The 24,843-nt window shown below is 37.0% G+C and overlaps 3 protein-coding genes across 6 annotated transcripts; 1 reads left to right on the forward strand and 2 right to left on the reverse strand.

The window, feature by feature from the left end:
- Positions 1–483: 483 nt before the first annotated feature.
- On the reverse strand, positions 484–10,877 carry LOC125071060 (protein kinase C). Of its 4 annotated transcripts, none has more exons than XM_047681131.1 (18): positions 10,639–10,877; positions 10,334–10,466; positions 10,148–10,262; positions 8,932–8,992; positions 8,113–8,287; positions 7,883–7,914; positions 7,445–7,515; positions 6,394–6,544; positions 5,951–6,087; positions 5,780–5,861; positions 4,684–4,749; positions 3,640–3,705; positions 2,907–3,428; positions 2,761–2,813; positions 1,460–1,646; positions 1,257–1,393; positions 783–881; positions 484–694 (listed from the first exon to the last, which is right to left on the reverse strand). In XM_047681131.1, exons 1-18 carry the CDS (start codon positions 10,733–10,735, stop codon positions 632–634), a joined length of 2,247 nt encoding a protein of 748 aa, XP_047537087.1. In that variant the 5' UTR covers positions 10,736–10,877; the 3' UTR covers positions 484–631. The 4 variants fall into 4 exon arrangements, with proteins under 4 accessions (XP_047537087.1, XP_047537085.1, XP_047537088.1 ...); XM_047681129.1 differs by having other exon boundaries at positions 3,598–3,705; XM_047681132.1 differs by lacking the exon at positions 3,640–3,705.
- An 872-nt stretch (positions 10,878–11,749) lies between these two features.
- Positions 11,750–14,439, forward strand: LOC125070948 (ADP-ribosylation factor-like protein 2). Its single transcript, XM_047680974.1, has 4 exons — positions 11,750–11,932; positions 12,075–12,230; positions 13,087–13,285; positions 13,947–14,439. Exons 1-4 carry the CDS (start codon positions 11,868–11,870, stop codon positions 14,079–14,081), a joined length of 555 nt encoding a protein of 184 aa, XP_047536930.1. The 5' UTR covers positions 11,750–11,867; the 3' UTR covers positions 14,082–14,439.
- A 1,288-nt stretch (positions 14,440–15,727) lies between these two features.
- LOC125070947 (pinin) lies at positions 15,728–18,120 on the reverse strand. The gene is made up of 6 exons (XM_047680972.1): positions 17,927–18,120; positions 17,723–17,857; positions 17,343–17,565; positions 16,962–17,256; positions 16,394–16,672; positions 15,728–15,980 (listed from the first exon to the last, which is right to left on the reverse strand). Exons 1-6 carry the CDS (start codon positions 18,052–18,054, stop codon positions 15,838–15,840), a joined length of 1,203 nt encoding a protein of 400 aa, XP_047536928.1. The 5' UTR covers positions 18,055–18,120; the 3' UTR covers positions 15,728–15,837.
- Positions 18,121–24,843: the final 6,723 nt, after the last annotated feature.

Genomic DNA, 24,843 nt, shown 5'->3' on the forward strand with positions numbered 1-24,843 from the left:
GCAAACGAGCGAATACCCCATTGCAACGAAAACCTACCGAACTAAGGTTATAATTATAATATGTACTGGAACAGCCTTACGATCGTGACTACTGACGCTATCGCTACGCTCAAATAACATTTCGGTAAAACTTATACATAATATGTTGGATACTTCACGATCACTGACAATTCTATTTAACACGATAATCTTACTGTTTGTCCGATATTTATTGCAATCCTTACAACGCTTTAGGCCACAGTCGCTTACATATTTTTCATGATCCATATCATAAAAAAACATATTTGTTTTAGGTATATTTGACCTCGCAATAGAGATCGAGATTTTGTTTTTTTTCTAAATATAAATAATAGTTTAATCGCAGTTTCGAAACGAACGGTTCCGAACTCGGGCGAGTTCATAAATAAAGCTGGCGACTTCGCAGCGCCGACGCCGCTGCAGGAACGGAGTACATTCTCGAGAATATCAACATATATCCGCAGAATATATTTACAAACGCAGTCGTCTATTAAAAAACAAGTATCACGTACGAGGTCGACCGATACTGCCGTGACTAGAGTCGTCACCGAAACGTTAAATAGAACTGTCACATGGGGGGGCGCGGGCGGGGCGGGGCGGGCGGCGGGGGGGCTCAGGGCTGCGGCGGCGCGGGGTTGAAGTCCTTGTTGACGAACGAGAAGCCCTTGAACTCCTCCTGCAACACGAGAACACGGGTGAGCGGGGCCTGCGGAGCCTGCGGGGCCTGCGGGGCGCGGGGTCGGAGCTGGGGGGGGGAGGCGCACCTGGTTGATGGCGCGCAGCACGTTGGGCGGCACGGGCGTCAGGCCGGGCTCCTCCTTCGTGAACTCCGCGTCGAAGTTGGCCGCCTCGCGCTTGCTCTTCTGCGGACGGAATCGGAACAAAAGTGAGCATCCATTTGGGCACTCCTGCTGACTATAGCTAAGTAAGCAAACGTCATCAGCACAAGCAATAATTACACCGTCATGCAGGGCGACAGAGAGCATTCAGGAACCCACAATTTCACCACAAATTCGTTAAATCTCGGTCAACGTCATGTCCAGTTTATATGTTTATCTTATAAAATAAATAAATAAATATTGTCATGTATGTCTACTACAGGACGCGATGCTCAGTAACTAACTCAGTTTGTATTTTCTTGTAAGCAAATAAAATCACGAAAATCGTAGACATGGCGAATTTCATTCTCGGTTATTGTACAAAACATTCTCAGAGAAGGGTGGCGCGTGGAGGCTCACCTTGGGCCGGAAGGGCGGGCGCAGGCGGCGCTGCGCCAGCGCGTCCCAGTCCACGTCGCGGAAGAAGGCGTGCTGGCGGATGCCGCCCGCGCCGCCCAGCACGCCGAGCCGCCGCGACGGGTTCTTCGTCATGAAGCCTGCGGGCACGCCAGGGGTCAGTGCGGGCCGGGGGGGGGCGCCGGGGGCCACTAGGCTAGGCGTACCCTTCAGTATGGAGACGGCGTCCTTGGAGAGCCACACGGGGTACAGCACGTCGTCGTGCAGGATGGACTCGAACAGGTCGTCCTCGTTGTCGGCCTCGAAGGGCGGCTGCCCCGCCAGCATCTCGTACAGCAGCACGCCCAGCGCCCACCAGTCCACCGACGGGCCGTACTCGAGCTCCTGCAGGATCTGTGGACGCGGACGCGGAGATCTTTAAAGCCTTATCTTCAAAGCTTGTCGCTTTGACTCGACTCGGTGTCTACTGACGACCGACGTCGATATTAAAAAAAGAATTACAAGCAAACGAAACACTTCTATATAAACTAGAAAATTCTACAGGTATTTTGGAGGAATTTCTTAATCTATATAGTATAGTATTATAGCAATTATATATATAGTAGTATAGCAGTCAAGATCATGATTGCTTCATACTTGACTTGTTTTTAAAGGAACGATATGCCACGAATGGGTATTCCAGAGGGTTCCATCTTAAGCCCTTTTTACGTTTGAAAGCTCTCTTATGTGAAATAAAAACAGATTCCACAATTGAGGTTTGATTTGTTTGAGGCTCGTCTACGAGCGGTATCAATTTCTGTTAGTTCTCTTCCTGCTAAGGACGATAAATAAGAATTCTATTGAAGCATGGAATCTAATATTATTCCTGAAAACACCGTAGCATCGGTTACATCAAGATCATTACTGTTAAGTGATATATTATAATCTTGCCTCCTAGCGTCAGGTAGGTTAAAGACATTTGACACTAAATTATTTGTTGTGTACCAATCGCGTATAGAAGAGAAGTTTATTTATATACTAAAAACAGTAACGGATCTAAAGTTGATTGTGAAGTTCCTTGTGGAACACCCATTTTTGCACAGATATTCTACTGGCAAACAGCAATACTTATTATTGTTGTATTGCGGTTTGAAGGATGAGTGAGCCAGTGTAACCACAGGCACGAGGAACACGACATTTAATCTAAAATGTTAATAATGGTTTATTATTTTTACAGCGCTAATGTCTTCGGGCGCTGGTGACCATTTATCATCAGGTGGGCCATTTACTACCTATACTATAATACAAAACGTTACACGGTATGTTCAAAACGATATCACATCCATAATGAGGAGGGAATGAATGAATTGTGACACGAAAAATTAAGTAGAACTTGTAACACAAGTCTTCGCATCTAATTAGAATGGACACAGTTCGAATCCAACGGCCCATCGGTATATTTTGATCATGTTCATAACATCTATTAAAATAATACACAGAAGTCGTCAAGAGCACACAACGGGCTCACCTCCGGCGCAATATAATCTGGAGTCCCGCAGAAGGTCGTGGTGGTCGCACCGTCTGGAAAAGAGGCGGCAGCTCAGTACATCGTCTACGGCAGCACGGACAGCACGGACAGCACGGACAGCACGACCGGCGGCGGCGGGTACGCACCCAGGATGCCCTCCTTGCACATGCCGAAGTCGGCCAGCTTGCAGTGGCCCTCGCTGTCCAGCAGGATGTTGTCGAGCTTGAGGTCGCGGTAGATGACGCCGTGCGAGTGCAGGAAGGTGAGCGCCAGCGTGACCTCGGCGGCGTAGAAGCGCGCGCGCGGCTCGTCGAACTTGCGCGCGCGCTGGATCTGGAACATCAGGTCGCCGCCGTCCACGTACTCCATCACGAAGAACAGCCGCTCCGGCGTCTGGAAGGCGCAGTGCAGCGCCGTCAGGAACGGGTGCCGCGCCGCCAGCGCCAGCACGCGCCGCTCCGTCAGCGTGCACTCCACGTCGTCGTCCTGGATGATGGCGTCCTTCTTCAGCACCTTCACCGCGTACACCTCGTCCGTGCCCTTCTTCTCGGCCAGCATCACCTTGCCGAACGAGCCCTTGCCGAGCACCTTGATGAAGTGGAAGTCGGCCAGCGACACCTTGTGGCCGCCGTCGCCGTCGCCGTCGCCGTCGCCGTCGCCGTCGCCGCCTGCGACACGCGCACGCTGCAGCGCCCGCCCCGCCTCCCCCCTCCGGCCGAGGGAGGCGACGCGAGCGCTCGAGCGACTCGGAAGTGTTCGAATGGGACATACGAGCTGTCTCGAATATATTTTTTTACTTCATGATTAGGAACCAAATAAACTGAAAGACATAATTACGATTTACGATGGCTTTTCGTTCGACTGAAATGAATATAGAACCTTGGCCACTAAATATGTCCTGCAGATCGTCCCAGTGAGAACGCCACGGCGGCTCCCGCTTCGAACCTAGGTTTAGAGTTAGACGAGTGAATTTGTGCAACAAAACGTAATACAACATAACAAAGCGTGTGTTCGTTAGCAATACCGTTAGCGTGGGAATGCGGTCTACATTATTAATTCATTATTGAATATTTTATTCTAATCAAAAACTTCATTAAGTTCTTATATATTATTAATCTCTTTCGTTTCATTGCCAGATAAACTACAAAATATCCAATAAACACAACGATCGAAACATCAAAGTTTCACTAAATTTGATCGTTTATAAATAAAATATCGTTTTTAAATAAAAAAATTGATCCAGATGCAATTTAATTTAGTTGAGTCAACTCAAAAGAGATTTTAGAGCCGCCATATGCTGGGTTCAATTCAATCTCTTTCGAATGAAGAATCCCCCCAAGAAAACCCGACGGGAGATCTAGCATTGAGGTTTTTAAGCAATTGAATTACACAGATATGTTACTAATTAAATTATCATTTATCCTGCAAGAATACCAACGATCGAATTATATCGATATGTAATAAAGAACCGCTATATTATATAGATACCTATACATTTCCACATACAATTATATTAATGATATTATTTAGGTTAATTTATATTATACTTTCAAATTTAAAAACAACATCAAACATTATTTTTTTTTAATAATACTAGCAACGCTCCAATTCAATTAAGGAATTACTAATATTCCTATTTATCCCTCCTTTTAAGTTCATCGCTCGCGTTAGGAGCGAGGGCGACGATAGCCCAAGGGGTCAGGATCGATCCTGCGACTTTTTACATCACTAGGCGGCCCGTAACCCGTTGCGCTATTGACGCCTCAAATTAAGTCGATCATCTGTTACGTTTTGATGCGACTCTCGTGGTTTTTTTATTCAATATTGCTAACAAACGCACAACAAAAATCAAGCAACAATAACAACAGAAACGAAAAAGCAACACCCATCCACCGGAAGCCCGTAGGTAACAAAATAAAAAACCTTCGTAGCACGTGAATATTTCCTGGAGCTCGGCCCAGTGCGAGTCCCACAGCGCGGCCGGCACACCTGCACACCCAACACGTGTACCGCGCGAGCTCCACCGGCCGGGGGGGGCACGTGGGTATCCACAACATTACGACGTTTTTACTAACGGGTTTTTGTGTTTACAAGAACAGGGGTACCCCCTATCTATGCATGTGGTAAAATTGGAGTGTCTGTTTGTGATATTAAAATGACCGCCTTTTACTAAATGCATATGTATGTGTACGCGGTACATATGTACACCAAAATATATTTTTTTATCAGAGTTGTCTGTCCGTTTGTTCCGACTAATCTCTGGAACTGTTGGACCGATTTTGACGGGACTTTCGTTGGCAGATAGTTGATGTAATAAGGAGTATCTTAGGTTACGCTGTAATCTCCAAATATCTTAAATTCAAATGCGCACGAAGTCGCGAGCACAGTATTCAATATTTTGTGCTTCGAAGCACAACACGCCGACAGTCCAGCGCCGGCTCAGACCGAATCCCCTCTTCGTGCGTGCGTGTGTGTGTTTGTGCGTATTTTTTGCGCAATTAAGTATAATCTATGACATTTGCCGAAAAGTCCGATATCAGTTCGACAGTGTTTTTTAGTTCGACATTAATTCAGCATTAAAAGTAAACTTCTTATTTTTTGTATTATGATTAGAGAATATGTTACCGGTTCCCAAAAAAAATCATAATTAATTTTACAACTGTTACGTACTCATTTAATTACAATTCCACTTTGAAATCATCCAAGAATCCTCATTAGATCCCATGTCACTATTATCAAGTATCAAATAACTAAACAAAACTTAAGGCCAATTAAATTACAATCAAACACAAAAAAACAACATTTCGACTTACGTTCATGGAAAACACACAGACATAATAATTATGTCCAAAATATTAAACAGGAGAAGTATATTTTGATGCTTAAACACTTTAAATAAATAATGCATTGCTAACAAGTCCCCCTCTCCGATATCGTTAACGTAAAGGAAAGGTCAGCTTTAGAGCTTAAACAAGTTTGAGGGCAGACACTGATGCTGTATTACACATGGACAACTCACTTTTGTCGTCGTGTTTGTCAGAATCCTTCCCCTCGTCGGAGGACAGCTCCGGGGGTCCCTCCATTAGCGATGTGTTCAAATACTGTAACAGAGGCAACCGGCCAAGCTGAGTGAAATCGCCGTAAATAGTGTCGACCCAAAGCGATCAAATAAAACGAAGGAGCGGGTCACCTTGGAGGCCTTGGGGCGCGGGTGCTTGTCGGGCGACACGCCGATCTCGTGCAGGATGACGGCCATGCGCTTGGTGTTGATGCCGCAGTTGTTCGCCACGTTCTTCTGGCAGCGCTTGTGCACGTTCATGGAACACACTGCGCAACGCAACGTTACACTCACGGTACGGAGCCACACAGTCGGTCCTGGTGGTCAATTAGGTCACGGAGGCATTGGCGCTAGTCCTGGTGGACACGATCTTGAGTAGACTACCCTCTTTAGCCCCTCGCATGTTATAGAGATGGCGAAATGTTTGTCTCGTCGAAATCGGTTAGAAGCCGTGTCCACCCGAACGGGCGCCAATACGTGTCCGCGTCAGAGGAAACTTTCGACACCTTTTCGAAATTCGAAACGTTCGTCCATTTCCGCGATCGCAACGGTTCGGGGCATAAAGCTTCGTGTACCTTCGCACTGCAGGCCCTGCTTGATGAGGCCGTAGAGCAGCGAGCCGCAGTGGTCGCAGAACGTGAAGCGCTTGTAGGAGTGCACCACGAACCGGTGCGGCACGTTCACGTTGAAGCGCTGCCCGCCCGACACGTCCACGTCGCCCAGCTGCTGCGGACCCACACACACACACTACACACCCGCCCCGGACACTGTAGGGGCTGCTGCTTCGTAAAGCTCGTAACCCCAAATTGTGGCGAGGATACGACCTTTTTTATATGCTCTTTGAAAACTGGGCATGAAAAATATTTGAAATACAAATATGCACAATTTTTTTCCCCCAAAATCATTGGCCGATTATAAAATTTGGTCAATTTGGCTACCTGTTATCTAGATAACTACTTCACGAAGTTAAAAATTATACAAAACGGAAAAACAAAGCGTCACAACACCTTACTGCGAAAAGATTGAGGAACCACATTCGATCAACTATAGTAAGAGCCGGCAAGTATACTATAGCCTACGCCGATCGAAAAAGGAATGAATATAAACAAACCTTCGATTTACATAACAGCACAGCTACATTGTGTACTAACTTCTAGCTCTTGAATACTATATATTTATTTATTAAACAACACTATTTCGCTAAACTACTTATATTCACTTTAATTTAACTTCGGAATAGTTTCGTTAACGTTCAAAAAGAAACTTTTTCAAACATCCATAACGAATATCATAGATTTTATTCAAGCTCTCGGCCAATGATAACGCGTCAATTCGTGTCAAATGTTGTTTATTTGGGTTTTTACCCTCTTGTGGTCGGAATAGGGTATAATTTGGCTTATTGTCAGTGGTAGATGTTAGCTGATGACGCAAAGCCAGATGAATTCATCTATCCTTGACCAACGTTTCACTAACATATCAATGCGAAACTTTGCATTTTTAATCAATTATTCATGAACAACATGATCGGATTCTACATCTAATACATTAGTCATAGAAGTCTGTGTATGACACACATAGAAGTACATTTTTAAAGACATGAAGAAACGACATTTAAAAACAACAAACCTCCTCCTTCATCCCGGGACATTTGGTGACGACGGACGAATGGCACCGCTTGTGTACGACGCAAGTACAAACTACACAAAAAATAACATTGGTCTATTGAAGAATTCATTCGTTATTAAATTATCTTAAGTTTAGTATTGAAGTAGGTATCTACTTTTAATTTCTGAAACGCTCATCAAATACGGATCAAATTTTCAGACATTACTCTGAGCTGTACTCGAACGATGGTAGCTAACGCGATAGGCGACCAATAAGCATTAAGTATTCAGTTACTGTGATCAACGTTTTAGAAACTGGACATTATAAAAAAACCAAGCAGGTAAGATCGAAGATATCAGACAATTTTTAGGAAATAATTTAGTTTCTACTATAATAGTCAATTACGTTTCTAACGAAGACTGAGCAATTAAGATACGAGAAAGGTTCAATGATATATACCTTGACACTGGTATCCTTGTTTCCCGATACCCCTGGAAAATTCAAACAACATTTGTAATTAAACTCTCCACGGAAATAAATGAAAACAATACTGTCTCGGAAGCTCGTCCCTCCGTGAGTAGACTTAACGAACGCAGCCGGCTCGGCGAGTAATGCGCCCATTGCGATAGTTTATCTAAATTGGGCAACGGCGTGTCATTAGACGTAAGGAGGTCGAGGAGAGGACTCACCAGATGAACTCGCGGCAGTGGCTGCAGAAGGTGGGCTGGCGCAGGAAGGTGGCCATGAACTTGTGGCCGTTGACCTGGTGCACGCGGCGCCGCATGGCCCCGCGCCGCCGCGCGAACCCCGCGCCCTCCTTGAACTCGCGCCCCCGCGCCGCGCGCGCGCCCGCCGCCGCCGCCACTGCAACGCCACACCATTGCTACCACACGCCACCACACGCCACCACACGCCACCCCCACGTGGATATGTGCAGCCGAGAAGGCCCGGTGGTTCGAGCGCGGGCATCTCACCCGATGATTGCGGGTTCAAGCCCAGGCAAGCACAACTGAATTGGCGTATGCTTAATTTGTGTTTATAATTCGTTCTCGTGGTAAGTGATGAAGTAAAACATCGCCAGGAAACCTGTATCTGTCTCATTTCAACGAAATGGCACATGTTTATCCACCGCCCCGCATTGGAGCAGCGTGGTGGAATAAGCTTCAAGCCTTCTACTTAAACGGAGAAAATGCCCAGCAGTGGAAGTAACTGGCTCTTTCATTCTTTAAAAAAAGCAGTCATACTGTCACCACACTGCGGTTGGTGATTGTCGCTGCCCAGATATTAAGAAATATTTACCATTCACCATTGACATTGGCAACTAAGATGTAATGGCATCATGCCTGCAGTTACACTGGCTCATTCACCCATTCAACCAAAACACAACAATACTAAGCTCTAAATCTAATTACTGCTTAGTGGAAAAATATCTAATCAGTGGGGGTACTTACCCAGGTGAACTTGCACAAAGCCCTATGACCAAATTAAACAAGCGCTATGGCACTGACCTTGAGAATTCCATTTCAGATCAATTTTCAGATGTAATTTGCCCTGAGGTTCTAAGTCCACCTGTAAAACAAGCACCATATCAACACATATGAAGATTTTTATAAACTCTGCCTATGCTTAACGAATCATTAATATAGAGACTTTACATTTATTCATATATTTAAAATTTACAGATTTAATGTTAAAATAAACAATTAAGATTAAAATATGCATTTCAATACTCATCGTATAACTTTAAACTATTTTATTGACAAATGCTTGACTAACAAACTAACACATATCATGGAGGCTGATATCAGTAAGTACCACATATAGTACATCAGAAATTTTCCCGACACCCTTAAAACAAAGAACACTTCATATTTAAGGTACTAAAAAATATATTTTTGCCCTGTAGGATATATTCAACATTCCTTACATCACCAATGCAAGACATCCTTGGGAACTAAGACGTCCCTTGTGCCTATAGTCATACTGATTTTAAACTATTTATTTTATTTTATATTAAATAGTTAAGAATACCTTATAGAAGCGAAAAACTCACAAACAATTAAAAATATAATGAGATATCAATTTTAATATTTATACAACATATACCTGTATATAATTGAGAATATAAATTGTCAAACAGTAACACATCAAAGAAGCCTTACGTCAAATCTGTATAAACCTAAAACAATGACCTTCATACAAATAAAAACAACACCAGGAAAATTCACTTCAATTCACTTTCACTTATGAATAAGCACAAGATGAGGAAAATCTCCAACAATGATGAGTCACACATCTTCCAAATGATGACTGTAGCTCGAGCCAGTCGGATGATCAGTCCTGATAGAGGATATATTTTATCCTTAATCGGGACTGATCACCCGCCTAGACCTAGCAGTTAGTTTGCAGAAATATGGTGTTGGCACCTCAGTTACTTCTTAGAAAACTTCATACTTCAATTTGGTTTTATTTTTAAAACTATTAAATATTTTGTCCATTCTTATGTTAACCATTTACTCAGTATTCAAATCAATACACACATTGTTGTCGATTTGACATTTGATTGTTATCAAACTAATCAAAACAAACAAATTAATTTATGTATTATGTAGTATACGATAATATTCTCTATAGTAATAAATCTTACTACAACATAGTATCTTAGATAAGATAAGCTTCTAGTTGTAAGCTGACTCTAAACGGAATGCCGAAATAAGTACTCACCCAGAAATCAGTAGCATCTTTCTCACGGTGCATCAGATCTTCAAAGGGAATAGTGCAGTTTGCAACAAAATCATCAGGGGGAATAGCTGCATCGTGAAATACTGTGATGCCCAAGCTAAAATACACAAAATCGATTAAAAACAAATCAATTATCAAATCCTAATTGGGTATCCCACAACGACGTACCTTGTGACGTTCTGAACCTCGTGTATGAATGTCTCATTCCACACAGGGTCGAACGTTTTCGGTTTGGTGCTCGACCGGTCTAGATGGTGCTCGTCGGCATCGATCGACACGTACGGATCTATTGGCTGGTCGTCTGCAAAGATAACTCGATATTTACAAATAATAGCAACACCCAATTCGGTAAACATGCAACGCCTATTTTATGCGCAAATTTTGTTTATATAAAATTGACACTTAATATTATGTATTTTGATGTTTCGAGTTAAGGACCTTAGTGGGATATTTTATATTGTGGTGGGACTTACCTGGCTTTCCGAAGGTCATGTTGTGCCGTTTCTGAAAGTCGGTCGGCCTGAGGCCCGTCGCCTCACACACCTTCACACGCACCGTCCCGCTGAACATGGTGCTGCCGACCAACGAGCACTATCTCCGAGACCGCACCGCCACACTATCACTTCCACTTTTTAAAACCACTAAAAATCATTGAAGATGCTTCATAATTGGGATAGAAATAGAGACTTGACAGCGATGAGATCGGCCATGGATAGATTTACTTTCTCTATGGTAAATAATGAATTCATATTGGATATTGGATTCTGAAAAAACTTATTTTTGCTTGTGGTTTTATAAAGATAAATTATGCATATAATATAGTTAATGCTTAACTTATAAAACTTAATAAACATTATTCAATACTTAGTAATTAACATATTATCAAATTGAGTCGGTAGTTCTAAATTTAATTTTTCCATAGTAGATATTTGTTCTAGTTTTATCATATATAAGATTCTTATGGTGCGGCCAAATGTAGCGTGACCCAATCAAAAAATTGTATGTGCTAACGGGTTGTAACTTGTAAGCTTACATTCGGTATTTAGTATTTAGATGGTTCGTCCATCCGATCAGTCTATACGAATTTAAGCTATGTCGATATAACCATTAACCGATATAATAGCAATGTATCATGCCACCGATCCCCATCATCATTCTTTAAAAACCAGGCGATTAAATAGTCTCGTAAGATTTTATTAACTCGCTCTAGAATGTTTTGTGTTAGCGCAGCATTTCTTTATAAATAAAATAATTACTGTTGAGGACTTTCCTCCAGTTTCGATAATGCTATAGAAACTATTTATAGTTCATGAGATATTATTAGTTGAAATCTTAAGCAATCGAGATTTATACACAAATTCTTATTTTTAAATGTATTCACATATCTGACCACTCATTTTTACTGTAAGTTCTGCTTTAAAGAATGGTAATTATATCCATTTCCAAAGACGTTTTCACACTTTTAAACAGTAATTTTTTTTGAATTATCAATGGAAAAGTACCTAGGGTATAGTGAAATATTTGTGTCATTCTGCATGCAGTTTGAATATAATAAATAATAATACAACCTTCGCAAGTCATGACAGTCGTCAACTGTCAAACAACATTACTTTCAAACAATTGTCGAAATAAGCAGTTTATTTCAGGCTGGTAATAGTTTTGAAATAAAAACAATGCTAGTTAGTTGCATTTACATTAAACAATGGGTTTTCTAACTATCTTAAAGAAACTCCGCCAAAAGGAAAAAGAAATGCGTATACTGATGCTGTATCCTTTTTTATCATTACTTATTAACTTTCTAAAAGTAAAGGTTATGTTTATGACTCATTTTTGTTAATATATTTTATGTTCAGAGCATTACTTTTTGTTAAACCATTGAAAAATATAGTTTTCTTAATGAAGTAAACAGTGGTCTTGATAATGCAGGCAAAACGACAATTTTAAAACGTTTTAACGGAGAGCCGATAGACACTATATCCCCAACACTTGGCTTCAACATAAAGACTTTAGAACATCGAGGATATAAACTTAATATATGGGATGTGGGAGGACAAAAATCATTAAGGTATAGTATAGTAAAACAACCTCCATTTGCTTGTGATCTATAATTAATTTAATACTGGCCACTCAAGTTGTTAATATCATTGTTGTTATTTGTTTTATATTGAAGTTTTAATGATATAACTAGTGAATGCAATACCATATGCTAGTATAATAACTTAGATACAAATTAAATAAGCTACTATCCCATATGTCTTGTGCCAAAATATTATCTATACTTGAATATTTACCAATTAACAGTTCAATCAGTTTAATGGCATAGAAACAGTACTGCATCATCATCTAATGATGAGTTACAACACAGTAAAGAAACAGCTTGTATTTTGTCAATGATGGGCTAAATCCATCTCTCATAATTTGATGCTTATTCCACCACCATTACATCTTGGGTAAATGAAACGCATATATAAGATATTCATTTCACATTCTGAAAATGCAGTGTTGCTTGCTCAGGTTTGAACCTGCAATAATGTAAGATTAATATATTCAAGCCAATACAGATCTACGACAAGGTCTATAACAAACTTTCTCCAAAAAAATTTTGCACCAAATTATTATTGATGTTAAGTAGATCTAATAAAAATCATGTGTTTGTTATGTTACATGATTTTATAAGCTCAAATTTCTATTTCTATCGAGGTTTTGCCAGATATTGTTTATCTTATAGAATTCATTAAGGCACAAAGTAATAGAAAATATACATTTATTCTATAGTATTACTGTGTTACAGACCCAAGGGACATAACATCTTACTTCACATGGTCAACAGCAATGTCTATAAGTTGTGTTGACCACTTCCTAGGACCTCTATTGCATTAAAATCTTATATGAAATCATTACTTTAGCATTTTGTAATACAGATCATATTGGAAGAATTACTTTGAGAGCACTGATGGGGTGGCCTGGGTAGTTGACAGTGCTGATGCCAGGAGATTAGCAGACTGCGCTAAAGAACTACATTCATTGCTGAGAGAGGAGAGATTAGCTGGTGCTACACTACTCGTTTTGGCCAATAAGTCAGACCTCCCGGGTGCATTGACACTGCAGGAAATAAGAGAGGTTACAAAAAAATTTAATTTATAAGAGTAATTCTTTAAAAAATGTGGTATATATTACATAGTATAAAACAAAGTGGTTTATTGCCGTCTGTCCCTGTGTATTCTTAGATCTTTAAAATTACATAAAGAATTTTAATGTGTTTTTTTTTATAAATAGATTGATTCTAGCAGTATATATGTGTAATACTTGCGCAATATAGTAGAGAAACAACAATAATTTTAGAGGTTTCTAAAGTAATGTCGTAAATTAAAAAAAAATGTTTGCACTTTTATTGCAAAAGCTGGCTGAACCCTGCAAGATAGATCAAAATCTTCAAAAAAGTCCACAATGGTATATGTCTATCTCTTGAATGAATACTTGAATGATCATTCATCATATTTTCGAAGATATTACAAATTTAAAAAGCAGGGACAGCGCTTTGTATTGTCTAATGACTGAAAAACTATGAGTGTTGCACCCGTGTGAAGCTGGGGCAGGTCGCTAGTCTTATATCATTTTTTTTTGCAGGAATTATTGATAAATCTTATAAATAAAATTTTTCATTATGTTCCATGTGTAATTATTCTAATTGATTTTTTTTTTATTTACGAACTGCAAGTGTAATTTTTTAAACAACTTTCTTTAGTTAATACTTTTTTTTATTAGCAATAATCCTTTTCAGGCACTTGAGCTGGATGGCATCAAAACACATCATTGGCGTATTTTGCGTTGCTCAGCTGTCACCGGAGAGAACTTGCTAGAGGGAATGGATTGGATGCTAGATGATATAGCATCCAGGATATTTACCCTCGACTGAACAATGTAAAGTTGTCTTGATTCGTTATTTAACTAATACATATGTTTTATTTGAAAACATTAATAGTAATTATAATAATTAATATTGCATTTATATTAACTTTAAAATATTAAAAAACTATGAATTGCATAATTTTGTTTATTTAAGAATTACATACTCATGTAGTGCAGTTGCTGAAAATGTAACAAATATTAATAATTAAACTTTTCATTATAGTATTATTTATTACATTACATATAAAGAAATTCCAACTTACCATTATTCTTAAAAGCATAATGAATATCACACAGTGTTTTTTGTACTTTATTCTTGCTTATGATGTGAACATTTCATGCAACCTGTGATCTTTATTTTTCTCATTATATTTCTTAATAATAAACAGCTCTTTTATTTGCCTTTCTCGCTATTTCTTACATCTACTGATACAATGGTTATAGATGAGGTCAAACATGAAAATAACACTCGGAAATAAATCTGTTTTTAATTTTGTTAAAAAATTTTGGTACACTTGTCAGTTCTTCATTTATAATAAATAAATCTACATATGTAACATTGGAATTTTTTGTACATTAATTTTAGTAATATTTATTAAAACGTGATTCATAAGATAGTGTATCATAGACATACCCAGAAAAAAATTGTGACAAACACAATCCTATATTTTACATAACATGCTTTTTAAATAATCTTAGTGCTTATATTAAACTTGGAAAAACTTTTGCTATTCTAAAGGATATTATATATTTTTCCTTTGTATAATTTTTTAAATTGTAAATGCTCTTTACCTATATTCTAATTCAGTTCCTAATTTCTGTTACATGGTGTTTTCATCACAGAATGTTTAGTGTTGAAGTAATTTAAGAAAAAACTTACTACAAATTACCATATAAAAAAAACAATTACTGAAATACTTTGATTATTGTTTGTAGTATTAGTTTAATTTAAAAATATAACAAAATTTGAAACAATCTTTGTACCATAGGCAATAGTTCTCATATTAAAATATAAAAAATAATTTATATTCAAATGGTGATGGTATTTATGTCAAAATGTTTGTTCTTCTTTTACAACAGTCACACAAATATCTGTTCAATGATTCTTTTGAGAACAAGATCCGAAATTAACTACTGTATTTAAAGCATACAAAAAAAGATAAAAAGTAGTCTACATCTCTTTGCGATATACCAAACCAATGCACTCATATATATCTGATAAAAAGATTTGGTACTAATCCTCTGTTCATGATTTACATGGGACAATAACAGGGGATTGCATAAAATGGGAACTCATTTTATGTGTTTACTTGGCTGTGGAAAAGTATGTTTTTCTTGTTATATCTGCATTTTGATTCAACATAGTGAGGTATATTACATACCGGTGTTTAGTCCAACAATAACCTAATATACACAAAAAGTTACATCACAATAGGTCCAGTTGTTTTGCATGACATTTAAAAAAATAAAAACTGATTATCAATTGAAAAATAAGTCTTATGTTATTCAATTATTTTATGTGATACATACCTAAGATTCGATATGTAGGTAATAAAGAGATATATATATATATGTATATATACATATTGCGAAACATTTTTGATGAAATTCTGATAATGAGAGATAATAAGGAGGCAAAATAAAAGCCACAAGCAAGTGTCAGTTTTTCATAAACACACGCCAAAAATAAAATGTATTTTGCTTGATTTTCTAGTTTTTATTAAAGTCAAGATATCCCTTATATAGTCGGTACATGAAGCTGGTTACGGATCAGATGTCACATCTTTCATTTCTTCACATTCATTAGCAGCGATAGGTTCGTTTGTATCTTCTTTGTTTATTGCTTCTTCAGTTTCAGAAATAGTTTGTTGCTCTGTGCTGGTGTCCATTTTGTTTTCATCTGATTCTGGAGGAGAGTATTTATACAATTATGAGTAAAAAGAGAACAAGGACCACATTTAATAAGATTTGTTGAACATAAAATAATGTTTCAAATAAAACCATTTGAACTTAATATTATAATACATTAGTGTCTTAACATCAATTTTGTGCTTGAATCAATACTACTTATATTGAATCATTTTTCAACACTAAATGATAATTAAATCCCCAATTATTCTAATTACATTCATTAAATTGCAATGCATGATATTTCTGTGTCTACGCAAAGGATATTAGCCCATGGTCCATGGGTAATGAAGACTACTTAACATCAGGTTCTACTGCAAATTAGAAACTTAGATTAAAAGTGACTTCCAAGTAGAAGAGTTCAATACTATTGTTGGATTTTTTTAAATAATATGTCTACACTATGTTTACCTATTTTTTCTGCTTCATTTTCTTGAACCTCATTATGTCTGTCTTCACCATCACTTTCATCTCGATCCTTTTCATCCACATCCATAGCAAACTTATCTCTCTTCCTTCCCCTATCCTCCTGTTTGATTTCCTCAATGATAGGAGATTTCTCAAAAACATAATTCCTATGATGGTTTTCCAGATCATTCTCCTTAGCACCGGGACCCCTTGGTCGGAGACACCTATGCTCTATCCGTTGTAATTCATCTTGTAATTCTTCACGTTTCCTCGCCATATAACCTATGCAGGATTTTATATTATAATATGTTCCAATAAGTCCCATAACATGTTAGTAAATACATGTAAGAACTAATTGTATTCATATTCTTTACATATGTTACAGAAAAGTTACAGAAAGTTAATTATTTAATTATTTACTCACTGCGATAAATAGGACCATACTTAGCTGCAAATTTTAAGAAACTAAATGATTAGAATAACTTATGCCATATGCAAACATTTTATGCATCACAGTTCTGATTAAAATGACATCTTGACACTACCTGACCTATAGTACTAAAGAACTTACTCTCATGGAATTTTCTACTGGAATTTAATCTTTCAGTCGCTTTCTCCGATATCTTCTTTGGTAGCCAGTATATATGTGGTTTGGTTCTAGTCAGAATGAAGTTACTTAAGCACTGCTGTGATGCTTCCCACTTCTCAAACTCATGAACGCGTGCCATCTTTGCTTCTAGGGCTTTTATGGTGGCTTTTTTATGATCCCGCTCAGCAAATAATGTCTTTCGCTCTTTCAATTCTCTTTCCTTTTCTAATCGTGCCTGCTCCTCGATTTTTTTTTCAACTAGTGCTCTTTTATCTTCCTGAAAATATTAATATCAAATTGAATATAGTTTCAACAATGTTTCATAGAGTATATGAAGTTTTCAATAGAGTAACATAAACTCACTTTAGTCTGCATGACAATCTCCTCTTGCTTGAACTTTTGAAGTGTTCCAAGCAATGATCCAAATATTCTCCTATTACGTTTCCTTGCCTGTTCATCGTCTCCTTGGGCTCGCAGTACAGCAGCTCTGGTCGGGAGCTCCCGGCACACTGTTGAGGGTACTTTGTTCCTCTTTGGTCCTGGGCCGTCATCTTCTCCATCACTATCATTGAATCTTGCAGATAATCTAAAGTTTTTATAAATAGTTTAGTTGTCAATAGTTAAAGGAAACACATTTTCCTAACATAGTATTAGTTTTAACGCAAAATGGATAAGAGTATAACATTTGTACATATTAATTGCTGAATAATTCATACACATAAAAAAATATTATTAACACTTACCTGCTAAAGACTGTCTTGGTTTCATGTTTGCGCTTCGATTGATCTTCATTTTTGTAATTATTAGCTACGTCAGGGTAAGCATTTCTACCACCTAACCGCGAACCACCTCTTGTGTAATCGGCAGGACCGTTAAATCTGCAAGCAAATAAGTAATTAATACTAAATTCAACTTAAAAAAAGGGTATAAGTTTAAAGATCACTAACCTATCGGAAAACCGTCCTGAGGTTTGTACAATTTTCTTAATGTTTTCATCAATTTTATACAAACTACTTTTTTCACTCTCTAATTGAGCACGTAAGGTACTAAACGATATAGCTATCTCGGTCCCCATATTTTGATTATAAATAAAATTTAGTAAATGTTCAATTTCATTTCTTATACTTTACGATCGCAAGTTTGCTTTTGACGATTGTTCATACAGATAAAATAGAATATTTACATAAATACGTTTCTTTGTAAAATGCTATTAAATTTTTAAGCTATCTGTATTTATTCCATAAGGTGTGATTCTTAAAAAAAGTTAAATATTTAAACATAAATGGTACTATTTTATTATAATTACTTAAAATATGTTTTCTATTGTCTAAAATTGATTATTTGAAGTTTCTCTATTCACAACTAGATGGCAGTATATAGTAGTAAAAATTTAAATTTAAAATATTATATTATTACGTACATATCTAAAATACCTATTAGAAGTAGGTACTAACACAGTAGGCAATGAAGCACCTAAACACCTAAATCAAAATATTATTTATTCAAGTAGGCTTTAAAAAGCACTTTTGAGTAATCAAGGTAAATTATATACCAAAACATATTCTTAATTTTTTTTAATGAAATTGATAAATGGAACACATTTGTAAATATTAATGACATCCATTAATGTATTGCATGGATAAAAAAAAACACTTTAACTACGTGATTAAATTATACACTACTCTTTATAGAAGAATAGCTGATTAATCGTTAATTCTCCATTCGTAGTACACGACTAACCGAAGAACGCGGGTTCAAATTCGGGCTAGCATTAAATTTTCTTTACTTAATTTTTGACTGATTCGAGCACCTTCTATTAACCTCGTTCTTGAGGCAATACAAGCTAATAAAACTGCATCTATTGACTGGATAACAGCATATAAAAAGTGGTTAAAGTAGCCGGAATTCGTTCTACGGTCTTACCCCATTGCCGATCTTGCCCATACGCATCTTTTTATACTTTTTAGGTGTTTCAGAACTTGGACATTTACAGACTTACATTTTTAAATTATAAAATACACAACAAATACTAATAACAAAGTCGGGTATGGGAGCAAGTTTTATTTTTCATCATATTCTGGTAAAAATATCAAGGATATTCCGTTGGCATTATTAATTTCACGCGGGATGCGACCCGCAATTTCTGTCAGCTGTCAACACATTTGACAGATGACAAGTACCTACATCGTGCAGCCCGTCAATAATTTTACAATAAACTTTTATTATTTTTTAATATTAAAAAAAAAACGATTAAATCGATAAATATGTTTATAAATCTTTTAAAACTACAGATTTAGTTGGGAATAGCTCATTAATCGTGACACACGTTACGTGCAGTTTTGATGAAATATTATATTAGAAAATAAGATCGCGGTTCTATTAAAAAAGAAAGAAAATTTGATTTGACAATTTATCGTTAAGTATTTGTTCTTAAACCTACTGTACAGTATATACACTGTCTCACTCACCAACTCAAACCGAAACTTAACAATACCTACTATAAGTTTTGCTGTTTGGCGCTAGAATACGTGATGAGGTACCACCCAGACATGCCAGTTATTTCGTGTACACTTTGAAATGACAAAATAAGCTAGCGAGTAAGTTGCTTCTATATAATTATAATAAAATGTTAAAAGATAACACAAAGTATACAATTTATCATCAAGCATAATTATGTGTACTTTAAACCCACTTTATAGAGTAGTTCGCAGCGTGTAAATATTCTAGTCGTCGTTTTTTTTTATGTCAAAGGTTTGCCACCTTTTTACATAAAAAAAAACGACGACGAGCAGGAGGCTCACCTGATGGAAAGTGACTACCACCGCCTGCACTGTCTGCAACACCGGGGGTCTTGCAGGTGCGTTGCCGGCCTTTCAAAGAGTACGCTCTTTTCTTGAAGGTTCCCAAGTCGTATCGGTTCGGAAAAACCGCCGGCGAAAGCTGGTTCCACAGAATGGTTGTGCGAGGCAGAAAATGCCTTAAAAATCGCGCTGTTGTGGATTTACGGACATCTAAGTGGTGCGGGTGAAATTTAGAATTTTGACGAGATGTCCGAATATATATATGGTTTTGCTTACCTAGCGAACCCTTTCATTTTACAGAGTAAAACGAAAATTCGTAATGTTTAGTGTCGCCGTTAATCTTTAATTTATTTTGTTGGATCTATTTCCAAGACTGGAAATTCGCGCTTTAACAGACTAAATTTAAATATATATATAATCTAAAATTCGTTACATCTTTTGTCATCATATATTAATATTCAAGTATGTATATTGGTTTACTTTATATAGTTACGCGTTACAAATAAACGATTGCTCATTTATTAATGTAGATTATTTAATAAAAAAACTCTCTCGCTTGCCTCAGTCGGTCAGGTGAGTTCATTCCCTACAGCTTGGCATATAATGATTTCCGAATTGTACGCCCACGACTGTAACTGTCACAACTTGCTGACGTAAAGATCTATTGCACGTACATCTGTACTTAAGAAGAAGATAAACATTTGTCCACGTTCGAACAATATAATATTTTGTACATACATTGTTATTTTGATAAATATAATTATTGGGGAAGTAAAACGAAATCCCAGAACGCCCAGTGGATAGAACGATGCCAAGAAACCCATGACTTTCCATGTAGATTATTTGTAATAAATTTATGTCGTGCTCTATCAAAGGAAATCGTCCATACTGCCCCATCTGCGTCTGATGAAATTATTGTAAGCGTAGTGGAATGAGGCCTTTAGGTTAGTCCTACGAAAAGTCCGTAGGATTAACCCTCCCCTTAAAGGTTCAACATAAGGAAATGAGAGTTGGTCCTATACTTGCTTATATGTAATATTTAACGAATGAATGATTTAAGCATAATAATAATAAAAAGTAGGATTTGATTACCGAAATACCTTCTGTACAGTAAATTCAGAACTAAACATAATTTATATTAATACATTTAAAAAATAAAAGTTCGAAAGCGTGGCAAACTTTATTTTTAATGACATACAGAGATGTAAATAACTAAATTTGTGCGGTGTTTAGTTAAGCACCGATATTTCAAAGTGGTATCTCGGTATCGTGGTAGTGGTAGCAATGAAAAAAGCAATTAGCTGTAATGCGCGGTGAGGCGTCGTCTAAATCCGAACGGCGGCCGAGCGTTCACGCGTGTATGAAAAATGGCTGTCTGTTGGAACTCGCGCACGAATGTCAGGACGAGCGCGTTCACGTCGGGTGTAATATAAGTTTAATTAAAAATTAAATTTGTTATTCGGAAGATGTTTTAGATATGATGATGATAGAGCGTGGGCTTCGAAAAGTTCAGTTAGAAATTGATTTTAACATTGTATTAATATTAGAGTGAGTTTCATAGAAATAACAAGAAATGTTGTAGTAGGTATACGAAGTAATTGTTCAAGAATAATTGTTATTATTCTTTAAAAATAAAAATGATATATAAAGTAAGCCATTTGATTATCAGTGTTTTTAGTGAAAACTTATCTCTCATAATTTTATTAATGACAATTCCAAAGTGCTTGAATAAAGTATATTTTGATTTTGATTTTAACAATCTTATATGATTGTTAAGATTTTTGAAAGATTGTTAGGATGATGGTGATGATATTTTTCGCAATTCTTAGTAATGAATACAAAAAAAACACATTAAAATTATGAATAAAATTGCTTTGTGATCAAGCAGCTCCGAAAGGTGCGTTGCCAAAGGACCCAGACATGGTTAATCCGGTCTTCAAAAACAAAAACAAAATATACTGTATTCAAGTATTCGGAATTGTATTAAATTTTAAAATTTAGAATCCCTGAGAATTTCTTAACTGATATACTCAGTAACTTTAGTGGGCCGACTCAGGGATTAAAGGACCTCCGGATCTATAGCTAGCTACTGGAGATTGTAGGATTTAAGAGGTAGTTAATATTTACACTCACAATAACATAAAATGCATAAAATTCGCTGATTTTCATGCAGCATATAAAAAACGTAGTAAATAAAATATTACAATTCATAAAGTAACTTCCGATTTTATTGCCGAAAAAAAAACTTAATTATCGATTTAAAAGGTACAAACTGAAATAAAGGAGGTATCATAGAATATATTTGACTCTACCCAGAATAAATAGTACAATGTTTTCAAAAGTCAGGCACTGTTGTAATCGAGTGTACTCAGCACCCGGACTGTTTGTATTCCATCACGCATTTTTGTCTCTCTCTCCCGTCACGCTGCTTGCCGTAATTGATGCCTGCGACGGATGGCCCGCTGCCGATGCGGTTGTCGCTGAACTACCGGATATTATTAGTTAGCCAAATATAGATGAAGAGCAATATCGTAATTACATTATCTTATTATCTGTGCGATGGTTAAGCAAATTAATTATTTAGTTATTTTATGATTATGGAAAATACAGATAAAAATACTTTAAAAGCTCAATATTGATTAAGTATGAAATATTTGCATATTATAAATAAGAGTGAAGTTCCTCCCCTAACTTAGATAAATTTGACTGGTTTTACAGGCCATTTATTGAACGTATCTATCAACGTTGATTTTATAGTCTACCGTTTTATCACGTGCAGTACAAATGTACGTGTAGGTGCACAGAATGACATTAACTGACTGTTTCGATATATATTTACTACTGTCCTACTCAATTTACTGCCATCTCGCAAACAAAAGACACTCCACCATGTTATGACAGTATTAATTTTGATTTGTCGTACTTTACATTAAAAACCAAAAACAAACGAAACAATTAATCAATCTGTCGTGTCGCGATCAAAGCGAGCCACGCCGCCGCCATTACGACCGCTTCCCGCCGAAACAGTCGCCATCTTGTTTGTTTGTTTTTAAGACGTATCTGGCGTAACCGTTGCAAATAAAACGTTTAGCTGATAAATAGCGCGGTACGTCTCGTTCACGGATTATTTCGTTATATTTCTAGATCTCGAAACATATTGAATTGAGACGAAAACGTCCGTAACTAAACGACATTTTTTTAAAAGTTTGGAAATAATTGTATTACACACGTCTTTTCATAAATTTATTGGTTAGTTTTCGGCTTTTTACGTTTGTAAAAATAGGCATATTAACTCTTATACTGTACGACTCATGATCTTTGTTGATATTAAGACGAAAGAAAATCGTTCTGAAAGTATGTTCTGACAGGACTTCTATTATCTATACTAATATTATAAAGCTGAAGAGTTTGTTTGTTTGTTTGTTTGAACGCATTAATCTCGGGAACTATTGGACCGATTTGAAAAATTCTTTCAATGTTGGATAGCTTATTTATCGAAGACGGTTATAGGCTATATTACTTTACACCCGCGACTTCACTCGCGTAGTAAACGCGGGCGAAGCCGCGCGCACCGGCTAGTATAATATATTTTTGATACTTGACCATGCCAGTTGCATGTTATCTATTTGACACCTTCTATTGTTTTAATTGAGTTTATCTTTTATTTTCCCGCTTGTTTATTGCCAGGCAGCGTTGCAATCGAATTTTAGGATTAAATTAGATTTCAGTTATGATTATTATTTTATTTATAACTTATTTGCTTCTGTTTGCCAGTTGTCTTCCTTGAAGACATAGCGATTTTCTTGGGATTCTGGATTCCTAGATTGGTCTCGTGGCTGTCGCCCAGTGTATTCACGATGAGATATGAGTAGAATTTCCTTGTTAGTCGCAGTTTGTGACTGCTTCACCGATTCTTGAGTCGCTGTCGTCAGTGTCATATACGATGAAGGTCAGCTCCACAAAGTCATATTTAGCCTAGATAACGATCAAATTAGTATAGCAAGTACCAGTTTCTGTCTTTGTTCGTTCTTTAAATATAAATTTAAGGCAAAAGAAACATTCCGTGTTCTTGCTGAAACCCTACAGAGACATAACTCAAAATTTAATTCCGTAAACATCAACACTTGGACATTTGTCAAAAAATAACTCAATTGTTTTAAGGGAATCTTTAAAGTGTATCTGTCATTGTGTTAGGGTACCATGATAATTTACTTTCAAAAATGTCAAGTGTAGCGCCACACTAGGTTAACAAACGCAATGGCGCACGCTCGTTCAGTAGACGCGAACGCTCCTCAACAAGGTGTATCGTCTCGCGCACGCGCAATGGCCTGCAGCCAGACGCATCGCGACGCGCCGCGGCCACGCATCGCGGCGCAATTAACGCACACCTCGTTACTCTGCAATTGATGTACTGACAGACTCTAATTGATATTAGTTTTATGTACAATTATATTTACGATGAGTAATATCTTCATGAAGTTCGGGAAATTATTTAAAGCAAAGTTGTTTTATGATCGGACCTGAAATCACTTAAATGTAGCGCGGTGAAACTATTTCACTAAATATTATTATACCTATTTTGAACAAAATGCAGAAAAAAACCATTTTAGTTACTTAACATCAGTCAAGAAATTAATTACTGAAAGTAACTACTTATATACTTAAATAATTTATTCATGTGGTTTATTATGTACTAGCGACCCGCCCCGGCTTCGGATACTAAATATACTACAGAATGTATTACAACGTTCACAGCTTTTTTGTCATTAGACAATACAAATGTCCCTGCGTTTTAAATCTGTAATATGTTCGAAAATATTCATTTAAATTACATGCTGTAAAGGGTCATATTAATCTATATTAAATTTACAATGTGTTTAAAACACTTAAATGGATAAGGATTAATGCTGTATTGCTTAAGATCGGTTCGAAAATAATAAATTATTTCTCGTAAAAAGTAAAGGATAACAAAATGGTTGTTGTGGACTCTCCCTAAGAGATAGACATATATCATAGTGGACTTTTTTGAGAACCTTTTAAAGGTGTACAATACTGTAGTACAT

The sequence above is a fragment of the Vanessa atalanta genome, chromosome 18 (assembly GCF_905147765.1).
Source record: "Vanessa atalanta chromosome 18, ilVanAtal1.2, whole genome shotgun sequence".
NCBI classification, from domain to species: Eukaryota; Metazoa; Arthropoda; class Insecta; order Lepidoptera; family Nymphalidae; genus Vanessa; species Vanessa atalanta.